At 33.2% G+C, this 19,846-nt stretch overlaps 1 protein-coding gene across 6 annotated transcripts in view; it reads right to left on the bottom strand.

Annotated features, from left to right (window-relative positions):
- Positions 1-19,846, bottom strand: part of SS18 (SS18 subunit of BAF chromatin remodeling complex) — a 94,199-nt gene that overhangs the window by 27,620 nt on the left and 46,733 nt on the right. For 5 of the 6 annotated variants that reach the window (XM_081078327.1, XM_081078326.1, XM_081078328.1 and 2 more), the window contains 2 exons: positions 4,492-4,645; positions 688-909 (listed from right to left, as the gene is read on the bottom strand). In XM_081078327.1, the coding sequence (XP_080934453.1) occupies positions 688-909; positions 4,492-4,645 (376 nt within the window). Of the gene's footprint in view, positions 1-687; positions 910-4,491; positions 4,646-18,527; positions 18,623-19,846 lie in introns of all 6 variants that reach the window. The other variant, XM_081078330.1, reaches the window with a different exon arrangement.

Below are 19,846 nucleotides of genomic sequence, written 5' to 3'. Positions count from 1 at the left end.
GAAATAGCTTTAGGCTGGCAATATGCCAAGTGTTTTAACAAGCAATTAGCAGAACAGAGCACCACTTACTGGTTTTTAGTTATTAGTCACAAGAATACTTAAAAGAGAAACATGATAACAATTTGATTCTCTGAGATTGGTAATAAACTTTAACAGACCTCACACCAGTCTAATACAAGAATATAGAAGCACTTCCATTAAACATTCTAATAACAAATTATGTTACAATTACCTTTTCATGTTGAAACACAACATCAGAAAACATCTGTATAAATCAAGGGACATTAATATAAATTAATATAGTCTTAACGAGTAAAATGAACCACAGAGTAGATGTTTTGTAAGGAGTTGTACTTGAAATAATAAAATTATATTTTCAATTTTCTAGCTTTAAACCCAATGTTTGGTTATTCATTGATTAGTCTTTTTTAAATCCAAAAATATAGATCCTCAAATAAACTGTCCAAAAGACATAAAAATAAATAAGCTTAAAAAGCTAAATTAAGTAATTTCTAAATGTCAAAAAATTATATTAAGCTGGTTTCAAACTCAACGTTCCTTTTTTATAGGTATAAAATCTCCCTTCAAACTTCCATCTTTATGCATCAGCTAACAACTTGAGAAACTTGTTTTATTTTCAAAAGTTGACATAGCATTCTAGTTAAGAATAACACAAAGCTTATTTACCTTGGTTTGGTTGCATATTCATATTTGGTCTGGGGCCATAGTTTCCCATTGGTTGCCCTTGACTCATTGTCATCTGATTCTGTACAGGCATGCTCTGTGATGATGGCACGGAATGGTTGTAACCTCCCATAGATCCATGGCTACTTGAAGGCATGTTCATGGAACTGTTTGTCATATTGAGTTGATTTGGACCAGGTCCCTGCATAGGCATATGGTTAGGTCCTTTGAAGACAAGTGATCAGAAGCAAAATATGAAAGTTAAACAGATGGTCTATAGAGAAATATCTTTAAAGTTTTTTTATTTTTGCATTACCGTAATAATACCAAACAGTAACTTGAGTATTTGTCAATAGCAAACAAAGAAAGTGTTTTACATGAATGATTAGCAAATACTGTGAGGTGGTAATTATTCCTATTTTACAGATTAAATAAATGCTTTTGAAAAGCCAGGAACATTCTGAAAAAACCAGAGTAATGAGGGAGTACTAACTTTATTAGACAGCAAAACATAAAGCTGGAGTACTTAAAAGTGTGTAGTATTAGCACATAAATAAATTAACAGATCAATGAACCCAGAGCAAAGTCTAAAAACAGGCCCAAATGCATAATTTAGTAAATGATTACAGAGGTGGTATTAAGCATCAGTGGGTAAAAGAAAGATAATTCAATAAACGGTGCTGTGACAAATGAGTAGCCATCTGGAAAAAAACAAGTTGGATCCCTACCACATTACTTCCACCTACACTAATTCCAGATGAATAAAAAAACCTAAACGTTAAAAAAGAAAAAGAAAAATAAGAGAATTTCAGAAATTTTAAAATAATCTTGGAGTGGAAGGGCCTGCTTAAATTAAGTATGCCAGAAAATCCAGGGCCATTAGATTGATAAACTAGACTACATGAAAATAAAAAATTTGAATAAGAAAAAAAATTAAATAAAAAAATATACTGGGAAAAAATTGTTTATAACATATATATTATAGACCAAACTATAACATATAAATTATAACATATAATTTAAATAAAAGACTGCCAACAGAAAAAGAGCAAAGGACACGAGTGACCAGTTCACACAAAAAATTATAAAAGGGGTCATAAATGTGGGAAGACTGCTTGCTTCACTTATAATACAAAAAGGCAAGTTAAAACTATGAGGCCCATTTTCATCTTTCAGATTCGCAAAGATCAAAAGTTTGATCCAATTTCACTAGGAAGAAAGAAGTACTTTCATACATTGTTCACAGAATATATAAATAAGTACTATTTTTTTATGTACAGCAATTTGGCAATGCCTATCATATGTTAAAATGCATATACCTTTAACTCAGCAATTTCAGTTCTTAGAATTTATCTTATAAATAAATATACAAGTTTTTATGTGCATGTGTATATAGATGCAAAATTGTGTTTGTTTATTTAGTTATATATATTTTACAGGCATATTCACGGCAGCATAATTTTTAATACCAAATGACTAGAAACAACCTATATTTCTATCATAAGGGAACTGCTCAAATAAATTAGAGGCATTCATAAAAAGAATGCAACGATGTCACCAATAAAAAAAAAAAATGAGACAGCTCTTTATACACTGAGTGGTCTCCAAAATATATCTTTATATACTCATGATCTCCAAGACACACCTTTAAAAGGGAAAAAAATGATATCTAATACTAATGTATGCTACTTTTTTGTTTTTAAAAAAAGAGTAAGACGACAAAAGAATATATATCCTTAAAACATGTAAAACACACATACACGTTTTATATACAGAAAATCTCTCTTGAAGGACAACTAGACACCAATGACAGGAAGTGTCTGGAGAGGTGAAGGTTTATATACATTTTGGTACTTTTCGATTTTGGTACCATATGCATTTACTCTCTGGTCTTTTTTAAAAAAAATTCAGTTAACTTTTCACGAAAAGGAAATGAGATTGAGAGGTTGTTTGACCAAGATTAAACAGTATATAAATAGTTCTGCAACTTAGATTATAAAATATTAAAAACTAAACTAAAATAGTAAATGGAAAGCATATATATTAATTTGTGTACAAAACAGTTAACTAAATGCTATAAGGAACTTATTAAAAAAATATAAGTAACTAGACTTTCAATTTCTCCTACACCTAACTATAACTACCGTGTTTCCCCGAAAATAAGACCTAGCCGGACAATCAGCTCTAATGCATCTTGTGGAGCAAAAATTAATATAAGCAGTCTTGTATTAATTTTTGCTCCACAAGATGCATTAGAGCTGATTGTCAGGCTAGGTCTTACTTTGGGGAAAACATGGTATCTATAAATTGTTTTGGAAGCTCTACAGTATTTTGGACAACCTACGTCATAACTGATTAAAAATCTCTGGCTTATAAAGAATATAACTATGCCAGATGGCCTTACACAAAAAATAAAATTTCATGTCAACAGTAATTATATTGCTGCTAAACTGTTTCTTCAGCCTTAGGCTTGAATGTATATGGACAAGTTAAGTCAAAATCTTAATTAAAGGTACCACCATAAAAAAAACTCACAAAACTTCTGACTTGCTAACTTGCATAATTACTACCCTTCCAGTTCTACAACCATTGTGTCCTGATAAGCTAAATGTGGATTCAGCAAGAAGATTCCTCCTGGCTACAACTGACAAGTAGTTATGTCTTTAGTCCTACTTCCATACTAGTGTGGGCCACTGACTGGGGCAAGCTTTAGCAGAAAATAGAAAATAACCACTAAAACACCATGGCCCTTCTAGCTGATCAATCACACAACAACCTTCTATAAGTAGGCTAGTTGGCCACTTGCTCTGTGCTCTTTAGCTTGGCTGTCTACACTCATTGTCCCTGGACACCAATGCTATCAACCAATACAATCAGCTAAGCTGAAACTATCCTAAGGATACTAATTACTAATTTTAAAAATAAATTGCTGTTATTTTAATTTACTTTCATTACTGCTATTTGTGTAATATTTCCTTTTAGTTAATGAATATTACCTTTGCCTTTAGAAAGTAAAAATATTCTTGTATTAAATATAGAAAACACCCCACCAGATATTTTAAGTATGGGCTGTGGCTGTTACACAAAACCAAAGTAATTTAAAGCTACTTTTCAGATTAAAAATCCAAACCAACAAAGGGTAACTAAACAAGCATCCAATGGCTTGAAAGATATTCTAAGTGGCTCTAAACTTAGAATGGGTAAACAGTAAAGGGAATGGCTCATTATGTAAGAAAGCTGTCATTATTTTTCAGCTGTTAATTTTGCTTTAATGTTAATTTCCATATTTATGTTATAAATATATGTACTCATACAAATCTATACTCAGCCCCAATAGTATCAATGAGGAAATACTAAATATATTAGCACTTTAGAAATTGTTGTTTCTTTTCCCTATGTGTTTTTCCAGCAATACTGTTTCTGAGACCAATAAATTTTTAATACAAAACTCAAGGAAATGTATACCATCTTTTTATAAACAGAATTTAATTCTTAAGCCTCACACAATGCTTTTTTTTCCAAAAAGCTTCTGAAGCCAGCTGCACTGCATAGTTGCAGACAGACTAAATTTAGCCAGTTCTGTTTATCAGAGGAACGCTGTGTGTCAGCTACATCAAAGCCCAAGGGCAGCCTGATAAACACTGAATACAGGTCACGTAGCTCTGTAGCTAACAAACTCTAAGAGAGCTTGTACTCGGGGGCATTCAAAGCAGTTTTGTCATCAACAATCTAGTATCCCTTGAGCCCCCATGTCGTTTCAGTTGCTAAGCAACTCTGGTGTTAATGTCTTAGAGGAGAAAAACTTACCAGGCATCTGGCCGTTCATCTGGTTCTGCATGTGTGGCGCAGGAGGACCCCCACCTACCATTCCATCTGAAGGCATGTTGTGAGAGCGTGGAGGTGGGGGAGGGCCGCTCTGATTCATCCCTCCAGGACCCATAGGCATATTCTGTGTGGGTGGCTGAAAGAAGACAGTTTAGAAAACAAGAAACAGTTAGATTAATATATTAAAGATGCATATGGTATAACAGTTGCCTATATTATTAAATTAGGAACAAAATCACATACGCATTTCAATTTCTTTTAATGCATTTTAATCATGGACTTACTAACATCCTATTTAATATGCCCCCAAAACTTCACAAGATCATTAGCATGAATATATCACCTGACCACCTTAGACCAAAAGAACACAACGAAAGTATATTTTACTCTATAAAATCTCAATAATGAAAATAAAAATGTTAACATCCTATCCAAAAAGAATTTTCATTTATATATGTATAAGGATTTCTAATGTGTCCATTGTTATTTAAATTGTTTTAAAAATTAAGTCTCTTATCTTTAATACATTTGGATGTATTTTCTATTAATGATGGATTTTACCTGAAAAGATACAGGAGCAAAAAATTATTAAAGAACCAGAGCCCCCAAATGTAATATACGTTATACTGTTTGGGGAGGGGGGAAATGGTGTTGGCTGGGGAATGCTTTAAACCACAAAGACTCAGTTCAGCCTAACATTTCTGTGCCGACTGCTTCTATAGATTGGAAACATTACTGATGGCCTCCAAGGGTACAGAGACAGCTGCCTCAAAAGGATGCCTTTGGCAAATTTCCTAATGAAAGTGTGAAGAAAATCACTGACTAACCTTGAGAGTTCACAAAAGGGCAAAAGGAAAAACACAGATAGATACAAGGTGGTCTGCAACACCTGGCTCCCTTCTTGGGGATAATTTGGTGAAGAAAGCAAATGATTAGTTTATTTACAAACTCCCATTTTTAAGCCTGCAGGAGGATAGGAAAGTATTATTCTTTACATATCTATTAGGTTGGTGCAAAAATAATTGCAGTTTTTGCAATTATTTTTAACCTTCTAAACCACAATTACTTTTGCACCAAGCTAATATTTCTGCCTCCTTTCTCTACTTATCTATGTTTTAAACATAATGCCTATCCCTATAACTTCAGTCCTTCTCTTTCTCCGTTTTTAGATGGCCAGTTACTATGTCTGTACCATCAAGATATTATACACACAGTCCTCTCTGGCACAGTTAACAGATATACATTGTTTTTTAGTCATCATATGTAAACACTCAATCTCCATCCATAACCACTAACATATACAAATACAACCAGGTGCTACTCTAATAGTACCCACTTAAAATTCATAATCTTAATTTCTTCACTACTAAATCCAGATGATGCTTTTTATTAAACATTGTCTCATTCTCATCTGAAATTCTTTATTCAATTTGTAGTCTTTAAATACTTAACCATCTTCTTCAGTTTTCAAAAAAGTTACCAAACATTAACTCAGTGTCACATATCTTAGTTTTAAATTATTGTTTATTTACCATCCTTCAAACATGGCTGACCTTGACCCTCTTGTTTGAAAATAAAAATCCTTCCTCCTATATTTCTGTCCAAATTTTATATTGAAAATTCATGTTTTCATTCTCAATTGGTATGAATTTTTCAGTTCATACAACATCAGGATCCATGGTTCCCATAATAGAGTAGGCTTATATCAAACCCTCCTGCTGATAAGTTATCTACACAAATGTAAAAACTGTTTGAAAACACTAAAGAGCACTGTACACAGAAAAGAACAGGAAGGGTTACAACTCTTGAAAGAAGGGAAGCATAGAAGATGGGCTACACAATCACCTTGCCTTTTTCCCTGATTTTGCAGTATAACAGGCAAACAAGAGTCCAAGTAGAAAGTGGCAGGTCTACTGGCCTGAGAAGACAAGAGTTTTTGGCTACCAGAGAGCTGGAAACTAAAGAACAAAGCCTCAGAGAAGAACCACAAAAAGGAAGGAAATTCAAGAAAACTAGCAGAAAACAGCAGTTAGGCTAAAGAGTGGAGCAGAGATTTTAGCTTCTGTCCGGTGCTAACAAGAGAAAAACGGAGTATAGGTCCCACCAAGTTAAAATGGCCTTCATAAATAACTCAAGCCCTCTATTTAAGACTTCAAAAAAGTCTCTCCTTAAATTAAGGTCAAAACTGAAACAGATCAACCCTAACAAGTGTTATAATCAACTGTCAATAAGCTCAAAGTGATTTCATAGTACTTCACCTACCAAAATAAAAACTTAACTCTTTGGAAGAAAATAACACCAAGTAGAGCCCACACAATTGTTCATTCATAATGTCTGGCATTCCGTTAAAAAATACAAGGCATTTGATTGGGAGTCATAGTAATCAGCACTGTGTAACTACAGGGAGGACTACATATTCTAAAAAGCCTGCCAAACCAAGCGCGACTGGCAGGAGTTGGCTACACCAGGTGCTGAGAGTGAGAGGCGCAGATTCTGAGTTGCTGTGTGGTGGTCAGCGCGATGCCCAAGGCCAAGGGGAAGACCCGGAGACAGAAGTTTGATTACATTGTTAAATGAATCATTTTAACCGGAATGCTAGACTGCAGGCAGCTCCTACATCTGACATACCTGGGACCATAACAAGTCACTGTGGTGCAACCTGGCCAAGATGGGGCTAGCCAAGGACCCCAACAAGGCAGTGCCCCTGTAAGAGAAAGATGAGGCCATGGAGTGGACATGGCAACAGGCCTCAGGGGAAGCTCTATGTGCTAAATGACCTGGCGGCAGAAGCCAGCCGCCCAGAAAAGGAAATACGCTTTCAGGACCTCATAGATTATGTAGGCTGGCTATGTGGTGGAGAACCATGGGGAGGATTATAAGGCTATCTCGCCTAGGATGAGAATGATTATTATCGAGACACACAGAGACAGATTCGGAATAAGATCAGCGTCTCTAAGCATTTTTATCCAGTTGAGTGGTTTTATTCGTTGATTCTTTGCAGAAGAATAAGATGGAGGTTGAATGACTGGTTCATATCTGCCTCAGGCTGAGGCCTCCTCCTGGACCCCAGCAACTGGAGCCAGAGTTTAAGGCAAGGAAGGGTGTGTGGCTATAGACAGGGCTGTCCAAACAGTATGGAAGCAAAAGGTAATTTTTTTCTCTCTCTCACTCCCCTCTCTGGGAAAGAAACTGTGTTACAGAGGCTCCAATTTATATTCTGGGGGCTCTGAGAAAAGCCAAAACTTTCTGTTTGCAGAGTGGGTGGTTTGTTTGAAAATAGTCTGTAAATAATAAAACGAAACTTTTTTTTTAAAAAATTACAAACATTCTAAAAAACAAGAATAAACAGCCAATACCCATTAGGTTATTAAAAAAAGCTACAGCAGTAACAACTATTGGCAGGAATGCAGAGCAAATTAAACTCTCATACATGCTAGTAGGATTGTAAAAGGGTATAGCTACTGTGGAAAACAATTTGGCAGTTCCTCAACAAGTTAAACGTAGAGTTACCATATGACCTAACAATCCCACTCCTGGTATAGACCCAAAATAACTGAAGGCATAATATGTTCACATAAAACTTGGATACAAATGTTCATAGCATTATTTATAATGGCCAAAGAAGTAGGAAAAAAACACCTAATGTCTATCAACTAAATGACTGGATAAACATAATGTGGTATATCCATACGATGGAATTTTATTCAGCCATATAAATGTACTGATACAACAACACAGATAAACCTTGAAAACACTATGCTAAGTGAAAGAAGCCAGACTCAAAGGCCACACATTGTATAACTGTTTATATGAAATGTTCAGAAAAGATAAATGCAGAAAGACAGAAAATAGATTGATTAGTTGTTGCCAGAGGATGGGCAGAGGGGCAACTTGGGATTGACCGTCAACAATTATGAGGTTTCTTTTGGGGGTGATGGAAATGTTTTGGAATTTTGGACAGTGGTGATAGTTGCACAGAACTGTGAATATACTAAAAACCAATGGACTGCATACTTTAAAAGGTTGAAAAATGCAAAGACAATGTACAACATCGTGAAAAGGTCCAACACCTCTAACTAGAGTTATAAATAACAATAGAAAAAATTAACCATAGGTAATATTGAAGAATACTGGTAAAGAATTTTCTAAAGCTGTGCTCGCTTCGGCAGCACATATACTAAAATTGGAACGATACAGAGAAGATTAGCATGGCCCCTGTGCAAGGATGTCACGCAAGTTCGTGAAGCGTTCCATATTAAAAAGAAAAAAAATTTTCTAAAGCTAACAAAAGACATGAGTCTCTAGCACATGTATGAACCTCTACAAACCTCAGCATGATATGGAAAAAAAACATACCTAGACACATCAGAGTAAAAAGTCTTAAAAGAGAAAATCTTAAAAGTAACCAGGGAAAATACGACATGTTACCTTCAGGGTAACTAATGCCAATAAGACTAACAACCAATTTTTTATCAGAAAATATGGAAACAGAATACAACAAAATGACATCTTTAAAGTGCTAAGACAAAAAAAAAAAAAAAAAAAAAACACCCATCAACCTAAAGTTCTATACTAAGAGAAAATATCCTCCAAGTAAATATGAAGTTAATAGTTTCAGATGAACAAAAGCTGAGAGAATCCCTTTACAAGTGAAGGGAATTCATCAAGCTAAAAGAAAAAGACCCCAGATGGAAGTACAGAACTGGAGGGATAGAAAGGAAAAGTAAATATAAATTGGTAGATAAATATAAATTAATATTGGTATTTAAAATAACAGTAACAATTACTTGTATGGTTTAACATATGCAGAAGTATATGACAAGACTAACACTGAAGACAGCAAGATAAAGGAAGTTAAATTGTTGTAAGTTACTTGCATTTTTCAGCAAGTGTTAAATTTGACCACTCCTACCACCACCTCCTCTGCTACCATCGTGGTACAAGCCACCATCATGTGTCATGTTGATGACTACAATAGCCTCATAACTGGATTCCCTGCTTCGATCCATGCTTCTTTATAGTAAATCTATACATAGTAATCAGAATAAGCTTGTTAAAATACATCAATTCACTCTTCTACTCCAAATTCTTCAAGAAGTTCCAATTTCAGAGTAAAAACCAAAGTACTTACAATAGCCTACAAGATAGGATCTGTCCATACAACTTTCTCACCGTATTCTGTTCCAGCCACAAAAACCATCATGCTGTTCCTTGAACAAGCCAGGGACAGTTGTACTTCAGGACCTTTCCACAGCTTATTTCCTCTGCCTCAAACACCCTGCCTCAAGTCTTTGCTCAAATGTCACTTTCTCAATGAGACCTACCATGACCACTCTATTTCATGTTGCAAATTCTATCCCCCGCCTCCAGCATTCCCAATATACCTTTCCCTGCTCTATTTTTTCCATTTCTGTAGCTATTATCTTCCAACAAACTTTATTTATTTATTCATAGCAAGGAGGGGTATGTGGCTACAAATTATTTATTATGCCTGCCTTGCTGCTAGAATATAAAACCCGAGAGCAGAAATGTTTGTTTTGTTCACTGACGTTTCAAAGTTACCTACTGCCTGTCACACAATAGGCACTTAATATGTAGTAAATAAATGAACTCTCAAGTTTAAATGCCCATAAAACTAAAAATACGTCTGATAAAATTATCTTCAGTGTTTCTTTAAAATATAAGAATAGCACTGCAAAATATAAGTTTTCAGCCTTCTTTTAAAATTGAGACAAGCTTACACACTCAATCTTAGTGAATGGTATCACTATGTCAAGTCTCCAAACTCTCCCTTACTCTTCATATTATTCAGTAAATGAATCCTGCTAGTCTTGCTTCAAATACTCCTGAATCTGTCTTCTCTTTCCATTTATACTTTCCAATTGTGTACTACTTTCATCTTCATCATCATCAAAATTTACTGAGCACCTCCTTCACGTTGGACACCGTAAATTGTTTTATTTAATGCTCATAACATTACTGAATAAGTATTATCTTTCTTATACTGTAAAAATAGTTCATGGTACACATCAAATGAAGTAGATACTACAGGAATAGGAATCATATTTTCCTCAAGTTTCACATATCCTCAGAAATGTCACTGGATACTCCATTTAAAAAGCATGAAAAGGTCCTCAGTTCCTAGCTGACCATTAGAATCACCTAAGAAACTTTGAAAATGTGCACCAAAGGTAAAGAACCACGAGACTGTGTGATTATCCAAGTTCCTTCCAGTGCTAAAATGTTTAATTCTGTAGAAATAGTTCCAGACTGTAGGCCTTAAAATAGAAAGACTATTTTCTCAAGTTTTTTCCCCCACAGAAAAATTAATGAACAAAAACTTTTCATGATTTAAATTGTTCTCTCATTCTTTCCTAAACCAATGGTGCCTTGCACTTCATATATGCTAAAATTTAGCAGATGACAAAAATAAACGAACAATAACTAATATTAGGCTAAAACTTAGAAATGCAATTTCTTCAAAGTATATGTGAGAAGGAAAAGAACTGTATACACATAATATAGTCTTATTTTCTACTAGTAAAATTGTTCCTAGTTCATATGATGAAAATAATTATGTCAATAGTTTATGTTGTTTCAGAAAGTAAATACCAACTCCAAGAACCAGCATTCAAACAATGCCGCCAAGGTTTACCAAGGAAGGAGCAAGAGTACTGTACATTTTGAACTGTCAGCTTTTTATAAATATTCAGTCTTTCCGGGCCACCTTAACTGTCAGAAAAAATGCTCGTATGTATGCCTGCCTATAGAATACACTCTTCTGCCATTTCTGATTTGCTGCTTCTCAGCTATGGTGGGGCTTAACATTAAAGAAACAAATGTTAAAATATGTGTAAGTTTAAGAATAGTTTCTGTTATGAACTTAAACAGGCATACCTCATTTTATTGCATTTAAATTTCCTAGGCGTCTCCGATACTGCATTTTACAAAACGCTCCACCAAGAATATTATGACTTGCTGATGGCTCAAATGACTAGCATTCTTTAGCAATAAAGTACTTTTTAATTAAGATATGTACATTGTTTAGACATAAAGCTATTGCACACTTAACAAACTACAGTATAAACATAATGTTTATGTACACTGAGAAACCAAAATATTCATGTAACTTGCTTTATTGTGGTATTTGCTTGATTGCAGTATTTCTTTTATTGTGGTGGTCTGGAATTGAACCTGTATTATCTCTGAGGTATGCCTATAATGCTTTTGTAATAAGAATATACAGGGCCCAAACTAAAAAAGTAAAATGTCTATGTAGTGCACTGGCTTTCTTTATTTTTCTCCTTATAGGTCTTTTTCCATTTATTCCTGGCTTTTGAATTCTTGACTTTCTTTCAAATAGAATCTTGCTAGATCTAGCCTAGTTTCAGGTACGTGAAATACTGTGTTTCCCGAAAATAAGACCTAACTGGAAAACAAGCCATAGAATGATTTTTCAGGATGACATTCCCTGAATATAAGCCCTAATGCGTCTTTTGGAGCAAAAATTAATATAAGACCTGGTCTTATTTTCGGGGAAACACAGTATTACTATAAATATATAATTCTTCTTTTTGGGGGACATGAAAAAATCTGATGGTTAAACCTACACACGAGTATAATTATGAGCATATTTCCAATTCCCACAACCAGTTAAATGAAGTAAAGTGAAAATTCCATTCTGCAAAACTTTAGTAAAATCATTCTATGACACACAGTTCTTTTTCAGGGTCAATTTCTCAAAGCACAGTTAGTAACTAGTATATTCTCCCTTTTGTCAGATTGGTTATATTCATTATGTATTCTTTTATTCTAGTTTTCCCAAAATTCACTTCACTTCCTATTTTACCTCCAAAACAATTGTTTTCCTTCTAGTTGATTTTTGTTCCCCTCTCTAGCCCTTTTCATTATTGATTCAACCCTCTTTTATTCCCACTACTATAAGGATATATATTTATTTCTATTTCTAGAACTCCTCCTCCTTTAACTCAGCTTCCCAAGCAACTTGACCTTCAAAATATCTATTATTTTAAGTAAAAACTTGACCATCTATTTTTAAACTTTGACTAGTATGAAGAGGAAAACATTTTACTTCAAAATATACAAATGTCAGTATTTATATTCAATAGTAAAATATGATGTAAAATGGTGACTCAATGGTAAATGAGTGAAATAATGGTAGATTTGTACTGAAATGTGTCTCTTTCCTTTCAAATGGTTGATAACTAGGTAATGGTAAAATAATAATATACTTTGTCTGAATATAAATGGTAATAATTTTTACTGCCCTAATTTATCTATAGAGAAAAATGTGAATTCTATAATAAACATATAAAAAATTCAGTAGGAGTTTTTAACTTAACAACAACAGGTAAGAATAGTAAGTCCTGAATTATAGATTTTGTGCTGTATCATAATGAATTTTTATGGTATGCTCAGTTTTACCTTCCTGGTATCTCAAAAATTAATACCTTCCTGAGAAAGGGCAAGAGAAATGAGTAAACCTCAAAATACATGATCTAACCAAATATTTGGCATTCTTTATAAAAGCTAAAGAGAATATAAAATACATTTGAGAAGCTATAATGTTTAAGATTTTAAGGTATTTCCACATTTTATGGAGACATTATTTCAAATTAAGACCAACTGACAAAATCCACAGTTTCCATAGTATCATAAATTAAGAGAATCTCAGTTGGTTAGGTAGAAGGGATGTGAAAGGGATACAGAATCATCCAAGCACACTCTACAAACTACCTCTTCTCCAACAATATAAGACTCCTTAGAGGGAAACATGCCCCCTTTTACCCTTAATGTCCTGACTGGAGAATCCCTCTTCAGTCAGTAATAATGAGTTATTACTGACGAGAACATGCTGAGAATGTGTCATATCTTGCATATGTGCTAGAACAAGAAAAAAGGTTACGAATCACTGAGTTACAGGTCACCATGGTGATACAAGCTAAATTCTTAACCTGACACTTAAACCTGTATTTTAGTCCCCAAACTATAAGCAGATGACTCATTGAACTTTTTTATTTAACACCTAGGTACAGAAATAGCACCAAATAAGATAAACCAGAAATGATAAGGCATTCATTTCTTCATTTCTATAACAACACGATAGAACAATCAAGACACTGTAGCTTGTAAATTTTAGATTCAAGTTTTGAGATGAGTTAAGCCCTACCCTGATACACAAGCTTAAGAGCAAATCAGTCAAGTATTTTACTCCATTCCATCCTAACTGCAACATGACTTGATAGCGTAATACACAAACTGCTTTCAGTAAGGTCTAAGTTTAAATGCCACGCTACCACTTACCAACTACAAGCCCCTAAGCATGTTAATTAACCTGAGACTCAGCCTCCTCAATCACAGAATGGGACTAATAAAGTATCTTAAAGGATCCTGAGGATGAAATAAAGTATTAAAAGGACCCATACATAGTAGTCATTCTGTAAGTGTTTGTTCTCTCACCAAAAAGTCATATTTGAGAAGCCATAAGGGTCATTAATATTCTATGGATAGCAAAACATAATTCAATTCTAGTAGTTAAAAGAATCACCTAGGATAATGACAAACTATGGCATTCAAATAACCCTCTGAAGACAATAATAAAAGCTGGACAAAGTATGTTTAAAGATACGAAAGAGCAGACAAAGTAGTAAATGATCAGGCCAAGATCCAGGAGAAGAAAAATATCCAGAGATAGGCCCAAACTTGGGGGGACCTTTGTTATGGGAATGTTAGCCAATCTGGAAAGCCAACTGAGAATTTCCCCAAACTGATGAAAGACATCAATCCACAAATTTCAGAAATCTCAACAAACACCAAGCAAAACAAGTAATAAGAAATCCACACCTACAGATGTCGTAATAAAACTACAGAAAACTACACAAAGCAAAAAAATCTTCAATACAAAGAAAATAGTCAGATTACATTTAAAATAGTAACATTTACATTGACAACTAAATTTTAAATAAATGCCAGAAAACAACAGAATGATGAATTGAATGCACTGACATGCCAACCTAGAATCTGTTCCTGGCAAAAACATCCTTTAAGAATGATGGTGAGAGAGCAGACAGATGGCTCAGTTAGAGCACGAGCTCTTAATAACAAGACTGCTGGTTCAATTCCCGCATGGGATGGTGGGCTGCGCCCCCTGCAACTAGATTGAAAAGGCAACTTGACTTGGAGCTGATGGATCCTGGAAAAACACAGTTCCCCAATAAAAATTTAAAAAAAGAAAAAACAAAAGAATGATGGTGAAATAAAGGCATTAAAAAAAAAAAAAAACAACAGGAAAAAAACCTGAAAGTATTTGTCACCAATAAACCAGTGCTAAAAGGAAATATTAAAATATGTTATTCAGATGGGAAAAAAAATCTCATAAAAAAAGTTATAAATGAAGGGAGGAATGATAAGTATCAGAAATAACAATGACGATAACTCTAATGAATACTAACTTATGAAAAGACAGTTAAAACAATCATTCATGAGTAAACATTTAGAGATTTAAAATGTGTGACAACAATAGATGTCATTGAAGTAATGAATAGAAATAAAGTATCTGAAGGCCCTTTAGTTGTCTGGGGATGCATTTTACAAACTGTATAGTAAACACTAAGAGAACAGTAAGTATATAATTTAAGTATACAATTTCCAAACTAGCACAGAAAAAAAAGACAGTAAAATAATAATTATAAAGAAGCCAAAAAGAACAGAAAAAGGAATATATAACAAATAAACAGCAAGTGCAATTGTATGACAGTAGGTTAAAGTCACACATAGGAGTGATTAACTATAAATGGATTTAATGTTCCAATTGAGAAACCAAGTTTGCTAGAATGGATTTTTATTTGTAATCTACATGCTGTTCATAAGACATATCTATCTCTAACACATGGAAATGAAAAGGTGGATATACCATGCAAACACTAAAGAAAGCTGACGAGCTACACAAATATCAAATAAGTAGACATAGGGACAAAAAGCAATATTAAAGATAAAAAGGGATACTTCATAATGACAAATGTTACAAAGAACCAGAAAACTGTAACATTTCTAAATATATATGCACCTACTAATGTGCCTCGAAATGTATTAAGCAAAAACTTGGAAGAGTTACAAAAAAAAAAAAAATCAATTCACAACTGCACTTACACATTTTAACATACATCTCCCAGTAACTAATAGGACAAACAAAACATCAGAAAGGTTAAAAAAATCAAACACGATTACCACACTTGACCTAACAAACATATATGGAGCCTGTTCTCAGACACTAACGAACACCTTCCTTTTTTAAGTATACATGAGACATTTGTAAAGACTGACCGACCATATGCGGGCACCACAAATCTCAAAGAATTCCAAAGAACTGAAATCATACAAAATGTTATCTAACCACAATGCAATAAAGCCAGAAATCATTAAGAAAAAGTAAATGATACATTTTTTCATGTTTAGAAACACAGAAATATACTTATCAACCCATATAAAAAGAATAATGGAAATTAGAAACTATTTGACAGTGAATACGTGAATATACTACATATCACAACTATGATTAGAGAAAAATTTCCGCCCTTAAATACAAATATATTAGCATGGAAGGGTGAAAACTAACGATGTAGGCTTTCACTTCAAAACTCAGAATAAAGAACAGCAAAATACACCAAAAGAAAATAAAAGGATATAATAATGGTAAGATCAGAAATTAGTAAAAACCAAAAACATACAAAAAAGCAATGGTTCACAAAGTGGTTCTCAAGACTCTTTTAGGAGATCCAAAAGGTCAAAACTATTTCCATAATACTACTATGATAATGTTTGGCTTTTATGCTATATTGATATTTACAATGATGGTGCAAAAGCAAAAAACTGGATATGACTGCTGGAGCCTTAACATGCATGAATCAAGGTAACAAACTCTACTGTAAATCATTTAAAACTGCCAACAGACCACTAGCAGTTAAAAAAAGAAAAGAAAAAATCATTTTCACTTAAGAATGTCCTTGATGAAGCAGTAAAAATTACTCATTTAAGCGCTCTGTGTCAGTTAAATATTCTGTGTAAAACAAAATGAGAAAATAATAAACGTTGCAAATCAAAGCAAGATAATAGCACGTTGTGATTGAGCTGTGAATTGATCTAGGCACTGTTTTCATGGAACATATTTTTACTTCAAAGAACAATTATTAGATAAACTATGCTTATCCAGGTTTGGGTATCTGGCAGACATTTTCTCAAAAATGAAGAGTTAGCATGGAAAACAACCAATAGCATTTGCTGCCAGTGATCAAATTCAACTTTTCAAGCAAGAACTGGGAATTTGGCAAATTTATATTTACTGTCTTGAGATTGACAGCATCTCACTACTTAAAGTCTTTTCTGATGAGACTGGTAGTGACTTCAATAAATGTGGTTTCTGGTATCATATAATGAAATATGTCAGTATTTGGAAGATGTGCATAACTCAGTGAAATTGTATTTTCCAAATGATCAACACCAGCATGGTGTTACAAAAGCATGCATGAGTAAAAGATCCATCCAATATGCAAGACAGACCAATAATCTTTAATGTACAGAGTAAGAAAAGTATACTGATATGGTTTCAGATTTCATACTACAACTAACCTTTAAAACAATACTTGTTGAGATCTGCTGAACTATCAAAGATTATCCACAACAATCTGAAAAGGCTATTAAAATATTCTTCTCTTTTCCAACTCCCTATCTAGGTGAGACTGGATTTCATTCTACTTCAACCAACACATACTATGCTATATTGAAATCAGAAGTAGATAGGAGAATACAGCTGTTTTCTATTAACCAGACAATTTAAAGGAAATTTGCAAAATGATGAAACAATGTCATTCACATCTCACTAAATTTGTTCTGAAAGATATAGTTGTTTTTCCTTTAAAGAATGTTATTTAATATTAACATGAAGTGGGTTTCTTATGTTCATTTTAAATGAATATTTCTAATTTGTTCTCAGTTATTTGTTTAAATTTAAAAACTGAGAAAAATTTACAAATATATCAACACACATAGCCCACATAAAACTCTTTGGAGTCCTCAATAATTTTTAAGTGTAATGGCGTTCTGAGAACAAAAAGTTTGAGAAATGTTGCGACAGAGAAAGATCAGAACCCAAAACTGATTCTTTGAAAAGACTTTAAAAAAAAAAGTCTAACACCTGGCAAGAGTGATCAAAAAAAATATTTTAAAAGAGAAGCACAAATAAACTATGTTAAAAGAAAAAAGAAAACATCACTACATATTCTGAGAACATTAAAAAAGTAAGATTTCATGAACTTCATAGCAATAAATTTGAAAATTTAGATAAAATGCTAAAAGCATAATTTACCAAAATAGGCAACTCATAAAACAGAAATATATAAATTGTCATATAACCATTAAAGAAATTAATTAAAAGCCTTCTCAAAAAGAAAACTCCTGATCCAGATGGCTCTTCTAAAAAATTATACCCATCATTTAAGAAACAGCAGCTCTATTATGCAAATTCTTTCAGAGTAAAAAAAGTTTAAAAACTCTCCAACTAATTTTATGAAGCTAACATAACCTTCAAATAAAAACCAAACAAAAGCATTGTAAGAAAGGAAAATTAAAGGTTAATTACACTCATGACCACAGAAAAATCTTGATCAAAATTTTAACAAACTGAATACACCATTTTTTAAAAAGACCATGACAAAAAAAAATCATGACCAAGTGAGTCATGAAAAAAGAACCTACTTTTTTCATTTCAATTACAAGAATGCAAGATTGACTAAGCATTCAAAACTGAATTAACGTAATTCACCACATTAACAGATTAAAGAAAAAAAACTTATGATCATCGCATTAGATGCAATCAAAGTATTTAATAAAAATTTACCATCCATTTAATATATAAACTCAATACTTAACACGACAGAAACTGAAGGGAACTTCCTTAATCTGCTAAAGGATTATCTAGAAAAAAACTACAACAAACATCATACTTAATGGTCAAATAGTGAAAGTTTTCCCTTTGTGATCAGGAACAAGATAAGGATGTCCTCTATCACCACTTCTATTCAGGAATGTACTGGAGGTCCTAGCCAGGGAAGTAGGCAAGAGAAAGAAAAGGTGTAAGGATTGGCAGAAAGAAACAAAACTAATCATTCATAAATATATATTTGTGAATATAGAAAACTGAAAGTACAGAAAAACTGTCAGAAATAAGAGTTAAACAAGACTGTGAAATTCAAAACCAACTGCATTTCCATGAAAACAGCAATCACAGTTAGAAAAAACTTGAAAAACAAAACTCCATTTAAAATTGCCTCAAAAAATATGAAGTACCTAGCAACAAGTACAATGAGAGATTGCAAATCCTCTACAGGGAAAATCATAAAACTTCACTGACAGATATTAAAGGACTCAATGAAAATATAGGCAATGATCTTCATTTGAAAGACTCTTTATTATAAAAATATCAATTTTCCCCAAACTGATTTAGAGTCAAGGTAATCTCAATGAAAAATCACAACAGGATTATGTTGGACATGCTGAAATTAAGCACCAATAGCCAATATATTCTGAAAAAAATAAAGAATAAGTAAAAGAACTTCTTTAATATAATCAAGATTTATTAGACTATGACAAGTATGACAAGATAGTGTAATTTATAAAAAGTAAACCAATGGAACAGAATAGAGAGATCAGATGTAAACTCACACACATATGGACACCTGATATATAAGTGGCACGACAAAATAAAAGATACCTCTGCTTTTCCAGTAAACAAAGCTGGGACAGAGAACTAACCACATGGAAACAAATGAAATTGAACCTAGTCTTCACAGCATTCAAAAAATAAATTCTACCTAGATGTACACCAAATTCATGTCAATAATCACATAAAGAATTATTTCAGATTCAAACAAAATTGATTGATGATGTATCCTCAGTGGGATATATCTTGAGTACAAGTATCTTTTTAGTAGTAAACTTGATATTGTTACATAGAAATTTTAAAAAATATATAGTAGTATACAGCAAATTAACAACAATAATTATTAAGGTACCAAGATTTTTAGAGTGGGACAAGAGAAACTAATACCTAAAATCAAAGCTAAGTGGAAAAAATCCTTTCCTGAAGAGGAAATACCACTAATTTGCTTTTTCTAAAAATGTGTTTACTAGTTCTGTCTGCTAAAAATACCTACCAACGAAAACCCAGTTATAGTGAATGCCCCAAACCTCCAAATTATGATCTCTAAGTATCAATTCTCATTGAAAAAGCATTGCTTGGAAAAATAGCTGAGGTAGAATAGTT

Source organism: Rhinolophus hipposideros, assembly GCF_964194185.1.
Source record: "Rhinolophus hipposideros genome assembly, chromosome: 17".
NCBI classification, from domain to species: domain Eukaryota; kingdom Metazoa; phylum Chordata; class Mammalia; order Chiroptera; family Rhinolophidae; genus Rhinolophus; species Rhinolophus hipposideros.
The sequence above is the reverse complement of the archived record's forward strand: the minus strand, read 5'-3'. Positions and strand labels throughout refer to the sequence as shown.